Source organism: Chiloscyllium punctatum, chromosome 25, assembly GCF_047496795.1.
Source record: "Chiloscyllium punctatum isolate Juve2018m chromosome 25, sChiPun1.3, whole genome shotgun sequence".
Lineage (NCBI taxonomy): Eukaryota > Metazoa > Chordata > Chondrichthyes > Orectolobiformes > Hemiscylliidae > Chiloscyllium > Chiloscyllium punctatum.
The window spans coordinates 15,818,994-15,832,596 of record NC_092763.1 but is presented as its reverse complement, the minus strand read 5'-3'; the positions used below and the strand labels follow the sequence as shown (position 1 = coordinate 15,832,596).

The 13,603-nt window shown below is 46.1% G+C and overlaps 1 protein-coding gene across 2 annotated transcripts; it reads right to left on the bottom strand.

Annotated features, from left to right (window-relative positions):
• Positions 1 to 834: 834 nt before the first annotated feature.
• Positions 835 to 13,078, bottom strand: LOC140495716 (T-box transcription factor TBX22-like). 2 transcript variants are annotated; one of them, XM_072594741.1, is made up of 8 exons: positions 12,597 to 13,078; positions 11,809 to 11,965; positions 10,682 to 10,783; positions 9,096 to 9,270; positions 7,356 to 7,520; positions 4,853 to 4,917; positions 4,370 to 4,464; positions 835 to 4,175 (listed from the first exon to the last, which is right to left on the bottom strand). In XM_072594741.1, exons 1-8 carry the CDS (start codon positions 12,757 to 12,759, stop codon positions 3,667 to 3,669), a joined length of 1,431 nt encoding a protein of 476 aa, XP_072450842.1. In that variant the 5' UTR covers positions 12,760 to 13,078; the 3' UTR covers positions 835 to 3,666. The 2 variants fall into 2 exon arrangements, with proteins under 2 accessions (XP_072450842.1, XP_072450843.1); XM_072594742.1 differs by having other exon boundaries at positions 11,809 to 11,953; positions 12,597 to 13,077.
• Positions 13,079 to 13,603: the final 525 nt, after the last annotated feature.

Below are 13,603 nucleotides of genomic sequence, written 5' to 3'. Positions count from 1 at the left end.
GTTCCTCAATATCCTGATTCTCCTCAATGTACTTCATGGTTGCTTTCCTCTGGTGAAAATTCCATATATACCAAAAAGACATCTAATGCACATCGATTTCCTTTTGTTTTCTGTATCTGCCTGAAACAACAGACTATATGGTCTAAAGTTCACTGAAATTACACTGAGATATGTCTCATTTATTTACCAGTATACAACAAGAAAACAATACCTTAAAGTATTAATGAAGGCAGGACACTTCAATTGAATCCCTGTTTTTACTTGTCATACTTCTACTATTCATAATTGATTCAATTTTATCCATGGTAAACAATATTACAATTGTGTTACATTTTAAATATTCCAAGGTCAACAGTTATGTTTCAAAGAAATCCCAGAGAGAGGATTGATTCTCATATATCAACTCCAATTATTCTACTGTGAAAAATCTTCAAACATTCCATAATAGTGAGGATAGAAAAAACAAACAACGTTCCATCAAAGTGCAGTATGAAAACAGCTCCTTTGATCCAACTAGTCTGCTCTTATTTGGTTTGTTGCTACTCATATTAACTTTTCCTGATTAACTATGAGGCTTGTACGATGTGAGGCCCTCATAGGCGACTGGCCATTTGTCTTTATAAACACCATGGCAGTGTGTACGTCACACACCTTGCCAATCTCAAAGTTAAAAATCACACAACACCAGGTTATAGTCCAGCAGGTTTAATTGGAAGCACACTAGCTTTCGGAGGGACGTTCCTTCATCAGGTGATTGTCAGGAAGGAGCGTCGCTCCGAAAGCTAGTGTGTTTCCAATTAAACCTGTTGGACTATAACCTGGTGTTGTGTGATTTTTAATTTTGTACACCCCAGTCCAACACCGACATCTCCAAATCCTGCCAATCTCCACCTTCAGAACCATTGTTCTACTAATTTGCTCTTCCATCTTGTCGGCCAATTGGTCCATATTGGCCAGCTTGCTCTGTTGGAGCCTCCTCCTAACTGATCCTGTCAGTATACACTGAAACTCACTCCTCCCTATTGCAAAATTCATCATTTCTATTGTATATTGCAATGTCAGGATGCTCTACAACCTGTGAAGAAAATGTGGTCAGCGATCAAATATACTAAATGAGATTTTTGGGGATTTGTCAAATTCATACCTCATTAATGCATTCCTTTAAATAAATAGCAAGAATTATAAGAATTGTCAGAACGAACTTGTATCGTTCAATATCTTGTCCCAAAGAGCTTGTCTACAATTATTTATTTTGAAATGCATTGGCTGTTGCTATATCTCTAAATACCATTGTTATTTCAGATGAAAAAAAAAACAGTAAACAGAAACTTGACCGTTTTATCATTCGTCAGCCTGGTTTGAAGAAATCAGTTCACAACTTTTAGATATTAAGCTTCAATTGCAACAGAAAATTGTCTCCCATCAAAAACATTTCCATATCTTGTTCAACACAAACACAGGCAACTCCTTCCAACAACTCTGCTCAATGAGAGTAGGCAATCTTTAACAAGGCATGCACTCTCGAATGAACAGAAAACTGCAAGTGATGCAAAGAATTGGACTGGAAACACTGAAACAATTACAGTCACTGGCCTTCAGAGCCAATGTTTTTATTTTAATGTACATATCACTTGAATGCAAGAATAGATCAGCAAAGAAAAAATGAATTTCCTATCCCATTAATTGAAAACAAATAGTTTTTTTTCCCCCTGTGCATATGGAAAGATTTTCTAACAATGATTCATATTTTCATTGAATGTAACCTAATACTAGTTGACAGTTAAAACTCCGACGAGAGCTCTCCTGTTTCTTGCCAAGGAGTTTATAAGGATTTGGATAGGCGTGGGAGTGTAAGCATATTCTGATGCACAAGATACCTTACTTAGGTTGGCCTTCTATCTCCAGTCCTAAGCATCATAATACGGACTCTACCGTGGCGGCAGATCTACCATTTGATATACAATGATGTGCCCTCCTAACAATCTGCAATTCCCCTTCATTTGTTTTATCATTTTAAAGTCACGGAATCTGATTGTAAATAATTTAGTTAAAAATGGACTTGGTGAAAATGTTTGCAAATTGACAGGATCTTTATAAACTCCGTGAATTGACTAATTGTTAAAGTACGATCTTGTCACTTTAAAATGAGATACCAAAAGCGCGCAAAGATGCCCAGGCGTTAAGCTACCATTGAATGATTAGCGTGTTACCCGTCTCCCCTCAGAGGTTTTACTTTGAAGAAACTTACAGATATAAAGATTCGATTCACTGCTCTTCAAGAGATTGCCGTGTCGACTCTTAAGCGTTTTTGGCGACGTTAAAGGCCACTTCAACACTTTTACCGAACTGAAGTAAACACCAATTGTCAAAAAGAAGCAAGACTGCCGGAAACAGACACCATGTTTCACTGCGGCTGACCCTGTTCTCTACAAGGTACAGGAGAATCGACGTTTCGGGCAATCAGCCCTTCTTCAGGAACCATGCCCGAAACGTCGATTCTCCTGTTCCTTGGATGCTGCCTGACTTGCTGCTCTTTTCCGGCAACACATTTTCAGCTCTGATCTCCAGCATCTGCAGTTCTCACTTTCTCCTGCTCTCTACAAGTCAATGCGAGGGATGCTGTGTGTTATAGAGTGTGTGGTATACAGGTACGCAATCCAGACAGTTAAAAATGTGACAAAAATAATTAACGCCGAGATATAGAGTGATCATAAAACACATGAGGATCAAGACCTTCAGAAACTGGTTGAAAGTTTACGGTGGGGCGAGCCAGTTTAAGGGAGTCGCTAATTTTCTGGGGATTTTTTTTATTTAAAATCGGCATCTGATTCAAATCTGCCTGAAATATGCAGACTTTGCTAAAAGTGTTCCAACCTTTCCGACGAACAATTTAGGGAATGGAAAAAGCAAGATGTGGCGGATGCTGGAAATCTGAAATAATAAGGAAAAAAAAAACTGGAAAGAGGGAGAGGTCATTGACAGGACACGATCCTTCCTCCTCAGACGCTGCCAGACCGGTTGAGAGTTCCCAGTTCTGTATTTTTCTCAAATGTTGGGGAGTGGACTGGCTTAGTGTTAGACTGGGATTGCCTCAGAAGTGCAATTAAACCGTCTTGTGCATTATGTTCTAACACTCAAGAAACTGTAAGTGCCAAGGTTTTGGAACGCACTTGAACTAAATATTTGTCAGTCTTAATAAAACCTGTGACCAGAAAAAAGGATTTGTGTGAACCGAAGAATCCAACAAGCTGTGTGTGTGTGTGTGTGTTTTTTTAATTGAATATTATTTACAGTTCCGGAGATTATTTTACTTTCCAAGCCAACAGTTTCCGTTGCTGGGTTGCTTTTAAGACTCCTGTTCGAATGTAAATCCCACCGATGTGGTTATTTGCAAAACGAATTTCTGCAGCGATTCCTGGTTTTATTTAAACGTTCTGCTTGCATTCCGGTGACTTCTATTTTGATGAAAAGCTTCTCAAGTCCCAGCCCCTCTTGTCTGCCACCTGAGGAGGGGAGCGGGGGGGCTTTCCTGCATTGCATTTTCCCGCGTTTTCCGAGCCTTACTGGGTCGGAGGGGTCCCGCTCCGTTCAGAAGCCCGGACTTGAGAGGCGGTGGGTCAGAGGCTGTGCTCCACGGTGTGCGGCCACTGGCTCAGCGCGGCGTCTCTAAAGCTCCTCCTGGCCGCCAGGAGCCCATCCCCGGGAGAGGCTGCAGTGTCCCGAGCGGCCGCTGTCGATGGGCCGGCTGTCAGCGTGGGGGGGCGTGTAGCCGTGCAGAGTGGAAGGGCGGCGGGGGGCGTACACACCCCGCTGAGAGACGGCGCCCGGCGGCTGCCTGGCCAGCGGGAGCTGCGAGTCGCCGCCGCTGCAGTCCGCCCCTTTGCTGCCGCAGAGGAAGGCGGGGAGGCGGAACATGAGCGGCGGGGGGCCGGGCGCCGCCAGGAGGTCGCCGCTGCCCCTCAGCCTGTCGTAGAGAGGCCAGGCCAGCGCCTGGGGAGGGGCCGGGGCCAGCTTGTAGCAGAGCGGGCCGTCCACCCCGCACAGCGGGCTCTCCCGGCAGCTCATCCCCAGCGAAGCCGGGCTCATGTGGAAGGAGCAGGACGGAGAGAACACCGAGGCCAGAGGAACCGGGCCAACGCCGCAGGAGACGCCCAGCCGAGAGTCAGAGCAGCTAACTGAATAAAACAAAACAAAAACACAACACAGAAATTCCAATCAGTTCCAAACAAAGGGGACCGTTAGTTTTGCCAACGCGAGGTGTGGCATCAGCAAACTAGCGGATGTTGGGCATTCATTCTGATCCCTTGAGCTTTGGTAAACTTTTAGCTTACACGGCTGCATGCAGACTCGCGTTAGAAATGACACGTACTTTGTTTTTGGATGTTGAAGGTTGGAAAGTCCAGCGTTGGTCGGCAGTCTACGGTCCTCCAGGGGTAATTGTCCATCACTCGCTCCAGGTTAACTCTGAGTGCAAAGATGTCAAGATGTTACGAGTGTCTGCAAGTGGAGCAAATGACGGTACAGTTGCCGGACTGCCTCGAACATTAACTTATCTAATCGACACCCACGTCTTTTAATTATCAGTCAGTTACTCCCCACCCTTTGTGATTTAATGGTTAACTCTGAATCTAATTGCCTGGGATATTGTGTTTTAAACCAGTCTGCTAGGCTACATCTCAGCAGGTGGAACTTGAACTCGGGCCTCCTGTCCTTGAGGTACGGACATTACCACAAGCGCCCCACATGACAATGCTCCAGCCGGGTATTCACAAACTGCTTGAAATGTCATTGCTCGCATTTCGGTTCCAGCGTCAGCCCAGGGTGTTTGTTTTTTCAACGTGCGCGCGTGTACCTGTTTCTGCCAGGGTCCCTAAAACCTTTGGCGAAAGGATTTCGATCAATTTTCAACCTTGTAATCTACAAAAAGACCGAAAGCGCGAAGTTATAAATAAGGACTGCTCGATCGGGTTAATTCGCGACGGTTAGAGCTGTTGGCCGAAATGCACAAGTGGGAGAGAGATAAGCCGAGCAGTAAGGGAATGGAAAGTTAAAGGAATCCAGTGTAAGCAGCAATTACAGACAGCTCATTACAAAACTATAAACAGCCTCATGAGAAATGTGTACTTAAAATTGTTCGAATATGTGTAATTGAGGTAAGCTGGCATTGGGAAATATTACTGAGGAATATTAAACAGCCAATAATAAGGATGCATAAAGAGAATTTGGTTTACGTACACAAATAATACAGTATATAGGTGTACAAGGTGCACTGCCTCGCATGTACCAATGTACTTCTGTACATGTGTACAATCAGCGTCAACGGGTCGCCGGGGTGGGGGTACGAAATGGCTTTGCAAAAGGAGCAGGAATACATCACCAGAATGTTTCCAGGGTGAGGAATTGAATTGGAAAAACCGCGTCTGTTTCCCCTCGCAGAAGAGAAGGTTTAGACCAGATCTGACTAAAGTAATCAAAAACGCTGAGAGGTCTGGACCAAGTAAACCCGGCGGAGATGTCCCCGGTTGTGAAAGGGCAGAGATTTTAAAGTTTCTGGTAACAGGCGTGAGAGAAAGCGATTTCACTCAGCAAGATGTGGAGTGCATTTCCCCAGTCTGTGCTGGTGACAGATCCAGTTCAGGCATTCTAAAGGGATTTAGGTGGTTATTTGAAAAAGGAAGATTGCACAGGGTTACGGGGAAGAAAGTAACAGAATATACGAAGTGAACCGCTGATTTGGAGAGAAAGTGCAGACTTGATGGACCAAAGGGCCTTCTTCCGACATCTGACATTTTAAATTATTGTGATATAGACTGTCACTTCAAGATGACCACACCCCTCTCTCCAAATTGTCAGAGTCCCTCTCTCTCTCCCTGTCCTACCTGTCAGCTCCTCTCTCTTGTAGCTGTCAGTATCCTGTCGCCAATCAAGCTCATAGATATACTGTTTACAGCACTAAATGAAGCCGTTCAGCCCATCATGCCCACAGCAGTTAGCGACGATCTGACCGCAGAATTTTCTTTCTCCAGAGCCCCGCAGGTTATAGCAATGCCAGGGAATATCTAAACGCTGCTAAGAGTGTCCAACCAAATTACCCTTTCAGATTGTGACTTACAGACTTTCACAACATTTCTCCTTAACCTCCCTTATATCACTCATTTTATATCCATGTCCCCTGGTTATTGACCCCTCTACAATTTGAAAAAATGTGTCATCCTATCCACCCAATCTATGCTGCTCAAACCCTTATAGATCTCTATCAGGTCCCCTCTCAAACTTGCCTGCTGCAAGGAGGGCAGCACCAGCCCTGTCCAATCTTTCCTCGTCGCTCAGAGCCTCCAGCCCAGGATCTTGGTGAATCTTCTCTGCACCCTTTCCAGTGCAATCACACTCCTCTTACAATGTAGTGACCAGAACTGCCCACTCAGTCCTCCAGAGTCAAAGAGTGTGGCGCTGGAAGAGCACGGCCGGTCAGGCAGCATCCACGGAGTAGGGGGAGTCGATGTTTCGAGCATAAGTTTTTCATTCAGGAATGTGATGAAGGGCTGACGCTCGCAACGTTGACTCTCCTGCTTCTCGGATGCTGCCTGACCGGCTGGGCTTTTCCAGCGCCACACTTGTTGACTTTGATCTCCTGCATCTGCAGCCCCCACTTTCTCCCATCCAGTCCTCCAGTTGTGGCCTAACCAGGGGGGTACATAATTCCAACATAACGTCTGTGCTCTTGTATTCTGTGCCTTAGCTAAGAAAGGCACTCCTGCCAATGTTCTGTCATTCTCTCCAACCTGCTAACAGCAATCATTCGCTCTCCTTATCTCTCTCTCTCCGTACCTCTAAACTGCCAATCGCTCTTACAATCTCTGTGACCTGTCAAGATCTTTCTGACACCCACTTTTTAAAATTTCTCGCCCTCTTTCTCTGGCACCAAACTGCCAATCTCTCTCTCTCTCTCAGTCACACACATCTACCTGAAAGTCTCTCTCGACAGGTTGACAGTCTCTTGCTCACCTACCTGTCAGTCTTTCTTTCTCTCTCTTGCACCTTCCTGTCGATCTCTCTCTCTCCCTCACTTACCTGCCAGTCTCCCTCATACATACTTCCCTATCTGTCAGTATCTGTATGGCAACTCCCTGAAAGTCTCTCTTTTAAAAACCTAACAGTTTCTCTGTCACTAACCAGTCTTACTGTCCCTCAACGTTAATCTCTCTTTCTCACCTGTCAGTCTCACACACAATCAATCTCTCTCTCTCTCTTTCAACAACCTGTCAATCGCCTTTTTCTGTTTTACCAATCTATCAGCCTCTCTCTCTATCTCTCTCTCTTTCTCCTGCCTACCTGTGTCCCGCTCTGGTACCTACCTGCTGGTTCTGGTAGGCTGTGACAGTTGTGAATTCAGTCTCAGGGAATGCGAATGTGCGGACTCCATTAGGCGGGAGGATCTGGTTCACAGACACGTGTTCATCTGCTTCTTTCAGTATCACGTGGATTCGTGGTCGATACTTGTGCATAGACTGGAGAATAATCTGCAAATGCCGATGGAAATGTCTTAAAACGATTTTTTTAAAGAAACATTTATCAAAGTGTGTTGAACAGATTATTGATATTTTATCTCTGTTTTGAGTCTTTGAAATAAAACCGCAATTATTAAAGCGATTGATAAGTCTACTATGCTGAAGAACTCAGGACTACGGTCTGCGATCAGCAACGGAATCTGAGATTGCACAAGAACGCAACTTGTGCCTGACATAAGCGAATCTCCCCAGCTAGAGAATATGTGTCACCTAAAAACTGAATGAACAAATTCTGCCGCACAGGTGGCCATTCGATCCAATACATCCGTTTGACTTTTGGAATGAGCTGTCCAATAATTCTCACTTTCCTACTCGCACTTCTCAACTCTGCAAATCCCTCCTGCTCAGGTTTTCATCCAGTCTCCTACTGAATTTTACTTTTTGATCTGGCTATAATCGTTTTTTGGTTCTGCGTTCTGCAGTCCTGAGGCTACGCCAGCACCTAAGTGTGACTTCCTGCTAGCCAGTTTCAGACATACACACTGTCAGATATATACACTGTCAGATATACTCATTGTCAGATATACTCACTGTCAGATTTATGCACTGTCAGATATACACAGTCAGATATACTCACTGTTAGATATATACACTGTCAGATATACACAGTCAGATATACTCACTGTCAGATTTATACACTGTCAGACATACACACTGTCAGGTATATATACACTGTCCCACATGCAAACACTTGCACAAAAAAAGCACAAACAGCTGTGAATGCAAACACACATTGTCACATGCAGTCATTGAATCTTTTTAATGCAGAGTTTGATAAATTCTTATCCAACAAGGGAGTCAAAAGGTACTGAGAGTTGGCGGTGAAGTAGAGGCTATAATTAGATCCGCCATAACCTTGTTGCTTAGCAGAGCAGGCTCAATGGGCCGGACGGCCCTCGTTCATAGGTTCAGGTGTCCAGGCAACAGAGTCACGAGCGCACACGATATCACATACATCGACTATCACAATACTGTCTCACATAGGGAGATTTAAACAATCCTTGGATAAGCACATGGATAATTTTGGGAGAGTGTAGGGGGATGAGCTGAGACTAGTTCACAGTCCGGTGCAACATCGATGGTTGAAGGGCCTGTTCTGCGCTGTATTGTTCTATGTTCTATAACTACACTGTCACATAAACTACACTGAGAGTTCATAGAAACACCGTCAATGCACACACTCATTACTATCGCACAAAAGAGGCACATTTACATACACATATAGTCACAGATGTAAACCATCACTCACAGTATACGTTCCCAGCCGCACTATCACAAACGCACAAAGGGAATTGCATTCTCAATTGCATAAGCATTCACACTCACACTGTCACAACATACACATTAACACTGCAACATTAACACAGTATCATATACTCATACTGTCACAAAAACACACATCGTCACATATAGACACTTCAATCAATAGTTTGACCTCATACCATATTTGAGGAATTTGAGGTTGTGAAATGTTACTGTTTTAGGGACATGAATGAATCAGATGAGATTTTAATACTGATTACTTACATGCCCCTTCTCGTCCATGTCATTGTTAGTAAGTTTGACCCGATCGAAACTGACGATCTGTTTCATCCAGGACTCCCCGGAAGCTGGCGAGTCGGGGTGCATATAGAGGCGGGGGGTTAACGGAGACTGTTCGGTGTTTCCGGCCACCATCCACTGTGAACTGTGGTAGACATACCTGCAGGACACCACACAAACAGTGACTGTCCGCGGAGAGAGGCAAGAGCGGGGTTTGGGATAATCCGGCAGCCAGCAGCAAATATTAAGGAGTGTAAGGATAAAAGAGTAATGCAACACTGAAGGAGGACATTCGGCCCATCGCGCCTGTGTCTAATCTTTGAAATAGCTGTTAATAAAGCCCCTCGCCTGCCCATCCCCGATAGTGCTGTCGTAGTTCTCTCCAATTACTTATCTCGTTCAGTTTTAGACAGCATTACTGAATTGAGAATTAACACCTATCCTACCTCTATACTCCCAATCAGAACAACTCGCTGTGTACATAATGATAGCCCTCCTGGTTAATATTAAGTATTCTGACCCTGCTGTGACCTGGGGGGGGGGAGTTTTCTGGGCTCACTTCGTCAAATCGTTTTGAACATTATCAAATCTCCCTTTGACCTTGTCGGCTGCAAGGTGTACAGTCTCTGCAGTAACGTAGCGTATCTCCATACCTGAGGTCGCTACCTCACTCTGGGATCCGGGAACAAATCTCCTCCAGCAGTTAGCAGCGAGGTAACGGCTCCAGCAATGCCCTAAGCAGCCGACCGAAGTGAAAAATTCTGAAGGGCAGTTACCCCGAATGTGGGTGGACCCATTTCGTTGTTATTCAGGGAGACGGGTCTCACCCTAAGAAACAGCGCTGGCTCTCGCTGTGTTTACAAACGATGATGTGGAGATGCCGGTATTGGACTGAGGTGGACAAGGTTAAAAATCGCACAACACCAGGTTATAGTTCAACAGGTTTATTTGGAAGCACTAGCTTTCGGAGCGCTGCTCCTTCATCAGGTCAACCTCCAAAAGCTAGTGCTTCCAAATAAACCTGTTGGACTATAACCTGGTGCTGTGTGATTTTTAACTTTGTACAAACCACAATCTGAATGTCTCGCTCTGAATTGTAGCGATCCTTCAGTTCCGCTCAGCTATATTTCGTCTGAAACGTTAACTCTCTGCATTTACAGACACTGTCAACGTACGGTAGCATCTTCTGTTTTTAGTTTGTTTGCGATAAATCAGATCTCCAGAATTATTTTCCCGGTTCTGTTGCATTTAGCTAGCGCCGGGCGCTCAACAAGGCGCTACTCTCGAGATGTCCAATCCTGTCGCTGTTTCAGTTAAAGCCTTTTTTAAAAAAAAAATCAAATAAAAAGCCACTCCCCCCTCAAGCAAAAATGGTTGCATACTGGCTGGGTAAAATTCCGGTTGAATTTGAAGAGTTCAGTTCACGAATGACCTGAGTTTTTTTTCCCAGTAAAATATGTGGCCGCATATACAGGAAAGACCTGTGTTCTGATTTAACGGGCATCGGAGTTAGAAATCGCTCAAACATTTCACTCTCAAAGCGTAGCTAATGGATTTCTGTGCTGCTGTACCTGTATCTCTTCGAATCCACGGGAATGATATCCATGGCAATGTAATATTGCTTGGCCGGCTCAAGGCCTTTGATTTTCACCCGGACGGCGGGAAACATGCGCCTAAAGGGACAAAGCAGCACCGTTAGACAGCAGTTTTATTTCCCCTGTGCTCCCGAACCGTCCTCACAGGGGACTGACGGAGTTGACTGTTTTCAGAACGACCGCGTTAATTTAGATGCTGAGGACCCGCCGCCCTTTTTACAAATGCAATGAAACGAGAATCTAGATTCTGTGGATTAAAAATCGTTCGCCGGGAGTGAATCCACTCCGCAGGGAGTGAACGATCAAATCCCAACACTTCCTTCCAATTTTGAGTGAACACCAACATCACTCAGTCTGGACGAAATCAAAATATATCCCGAATGGTCAATTGATTAGAATGTGATGTGTTCGTTTGGGGGGGGGGGGGGTTATAAATCTCATTCCAACCGGCCTGGTTTATCAAACACAGAAGGAGTCAGGCGGGACTTCATGCACCCCCCCCCCCCCCCTCCCCTAACCCCCTTTTCCCGGTTGGTCTCAATCGGTTAATTGAGGAGTTCATCTGAGTGAGCTCGGTATTTGACTGAGAAACGCGGAGCGTCGTTTTGTGACTCCCGGCTAAATTGATCAAGTCGATGGCCCCGACAGAGTTGTCCATTTCCGTCCTAGCTCTTCGACCCAGGTTCCACCAGACTCTAACTCCTCCCGAGCGATGTGCGGCTTGGGGTGGACTGGCCATGCTGCGTTGTTCAGAGCGGCCAGGCATGTGTGGATTGGCCACGGGAAATGCAGGGTTAGGGTTGGGAGGTTGGGTCAGGGTGGGGGATACTCTTCGGGGAAGATCGGTGTGAACTAGATAAACCGAATTGCCGGATTCCATACAGGACAGATTCTATGATTCGACATCCCAGGACATTAATCTGAGAGTCCGGTTACTAACCCACAATTGCCATTAGCTCGGCCGGACATTTCCAGACAGTATAAATGCCGTCCAAATGTACTGAGACTGTGTGAACTGAAACCTCTCTCCCTATCACACAAAGACTTTTTCCGTGCTGTACATCTCCATGACTCTATGATTCAGGCTCTCTCTCTCTCCTCACCTGCCCGCTTTAGTAATGATCATTTCTGTCCCAATCTCATGAAATCGTTTCCAAAGCTCGGAGCCCTGCAGTTCCAGGTGAAGACCCTCGGAGTCCCCTCCCGGGGAAGTGGGTCCGGGACCACTCCGGGTCTTGCTCGCCTCCCCTGGTCCATCACATGCAAAACAAAATACCAAACAACCATGTTGCCATCAACAAACCCTTCAGTAATCCACATCCAGGGCTTCCATAGATTAACCTTAAATTCCACCCCCGCCCAAAATGAAGATTTATCGAGCGCTGCGTCTCGTCCAGTGGCAACGTGGGTGAACTTTCACCTAGAACGAATAACTTCAGTGGATGTACAACATAAAACTTGCTCTCTGGTTCTGAGAGACAACGGCGTTTCCAACCTCAGGACTGACACAAGTGTGAATCCAGAACAACTGTCCAACGCCGAGGGATCATACTGTGTTCGTTTCAAAACCCGCAGTTTCACCTCCTTGAAAGTGTCTAGATGGATAGTGCGAATTAAAATCTGCCGAATTGAAAATAATCTATTAAAGTTAGATTCCAAAACTGATGGGAGCAGAGAAACGTTGAAGTTAAGAAGGGAAAAAGAAAAGGCAGAATCGAAAAGGTGGGAAACGAGTTTCAAACCGGGGTGAGCCACAGAAGGGACAATAATATACCCAACTCCGCTCATTTGGAACGGCAGTCCCTTTGCAAGACTCCCAGCACGGCACTGAGATGGTATTGAGGGTTGGGCGGGATTATTATTCAATGGCTCTCACACAAGGGTGACCGACCTGCTCGCTGCTCTTCTCTCTGCTTGGAGCTCTGGGCTTGTTTCAGCGTGCCGCCGGCCCGCTCCCTCGCCTTCCCATCCTCGCCGTCTTCAAGTTTCCTCTTCAGAGAGTTCCCCACCAGCGACTCCACCGAGAAAGCGTGCGCCCGAGAGCTCAGAGCCATCGGGCCGTCACCATCGGCGAGGCGCCACTCCGGGGGATTCCAGGGGATCCGCTGGCAACAGCGCGGCCGAGGCCAGCCGGCGGAGTGAGGAGGAGATGCAGCCTGAGTCCCAGAGTGAGTCCCATCCCAGTTAGTGCAAGGGCTGGACTGGCTGCCGCGCTCTCTGCATCACTCCTGGGCAAGGGAACCTCTCGCTCCTCCAGGGTCTCCCCTGCAGTGCCAAGTGTGGAGCTCAGCGCCTGTCAAAGTCAAGCCAATAGCAGCACACCAAAGGAGCCAAGAGCGAGCGAAGCTGCTCTAATTATCCTGAAGGAAGCGCTCTCTTTCCTAGCACTAACTGCAAGGGGGGGAGGGGTGGAGGTGGGGGGGGGGGGGGGGGGGGTTAATTGTTAGCAGTCATACCTGTCCACCTGGGGAACCGTATAAAACTGTGGGCATGCACTGATCACCGCCACATCCTGTAACAAGACCAGCCTTGGAAAATAACCCATCTTCAAATGGAAATGACCAAATAAGCAGGCAAACGCTGTTATTGCTCTCTCTCTACGTGTACACTGTAGATGGATGCATAGAGACGTGTACACGTAGAAGTGTATGGAAACGTACATACAAGTGGATGGATCAGATTTAAAAGGGGACCCAATTTTTTTTCTCACGCTTTCACTGGACAGAAACCTCCAGCGAAGCTGTCCCTTTCAATTCGTAACCGTCACTGTGCAGAGACATCATTTACAGTGTTTCTATGTATTTGTGTAACTCCTTACGAATCTGAGAGGTGACTGACATATCTAACCGGGGTCTGCCATCTCTGTCCGGGAGATGTGTTCCCGGTCTTGAGATCACT

Excerpts from the sequence above, each read along its gene's own strand:
- LOC140495716 (XM_072594741.1), bottom strand. The coding sequence starts at position 12,759 with ATGGCTCTGAGCTCTCGGGCGCACGCTTTCTCGGTGGAGTCGCTGGTG. Across the intron at positions 10,784-11,808 it reads ATCATTACTAAAGCGGGCAG|GCGCATGTTTCCCGCCGTCC; the intron begins GTGAGGAGAGAG and ends TTGTCCCTTTAG. Across the intron at positions 4,918-7,355 it reads CAGCCTACCAGAACCAGCAG|ATTACAAGGTTGAAAATTGA; the intron begins GTAGGTACCAGA and ends GTCTTTTTGTAG.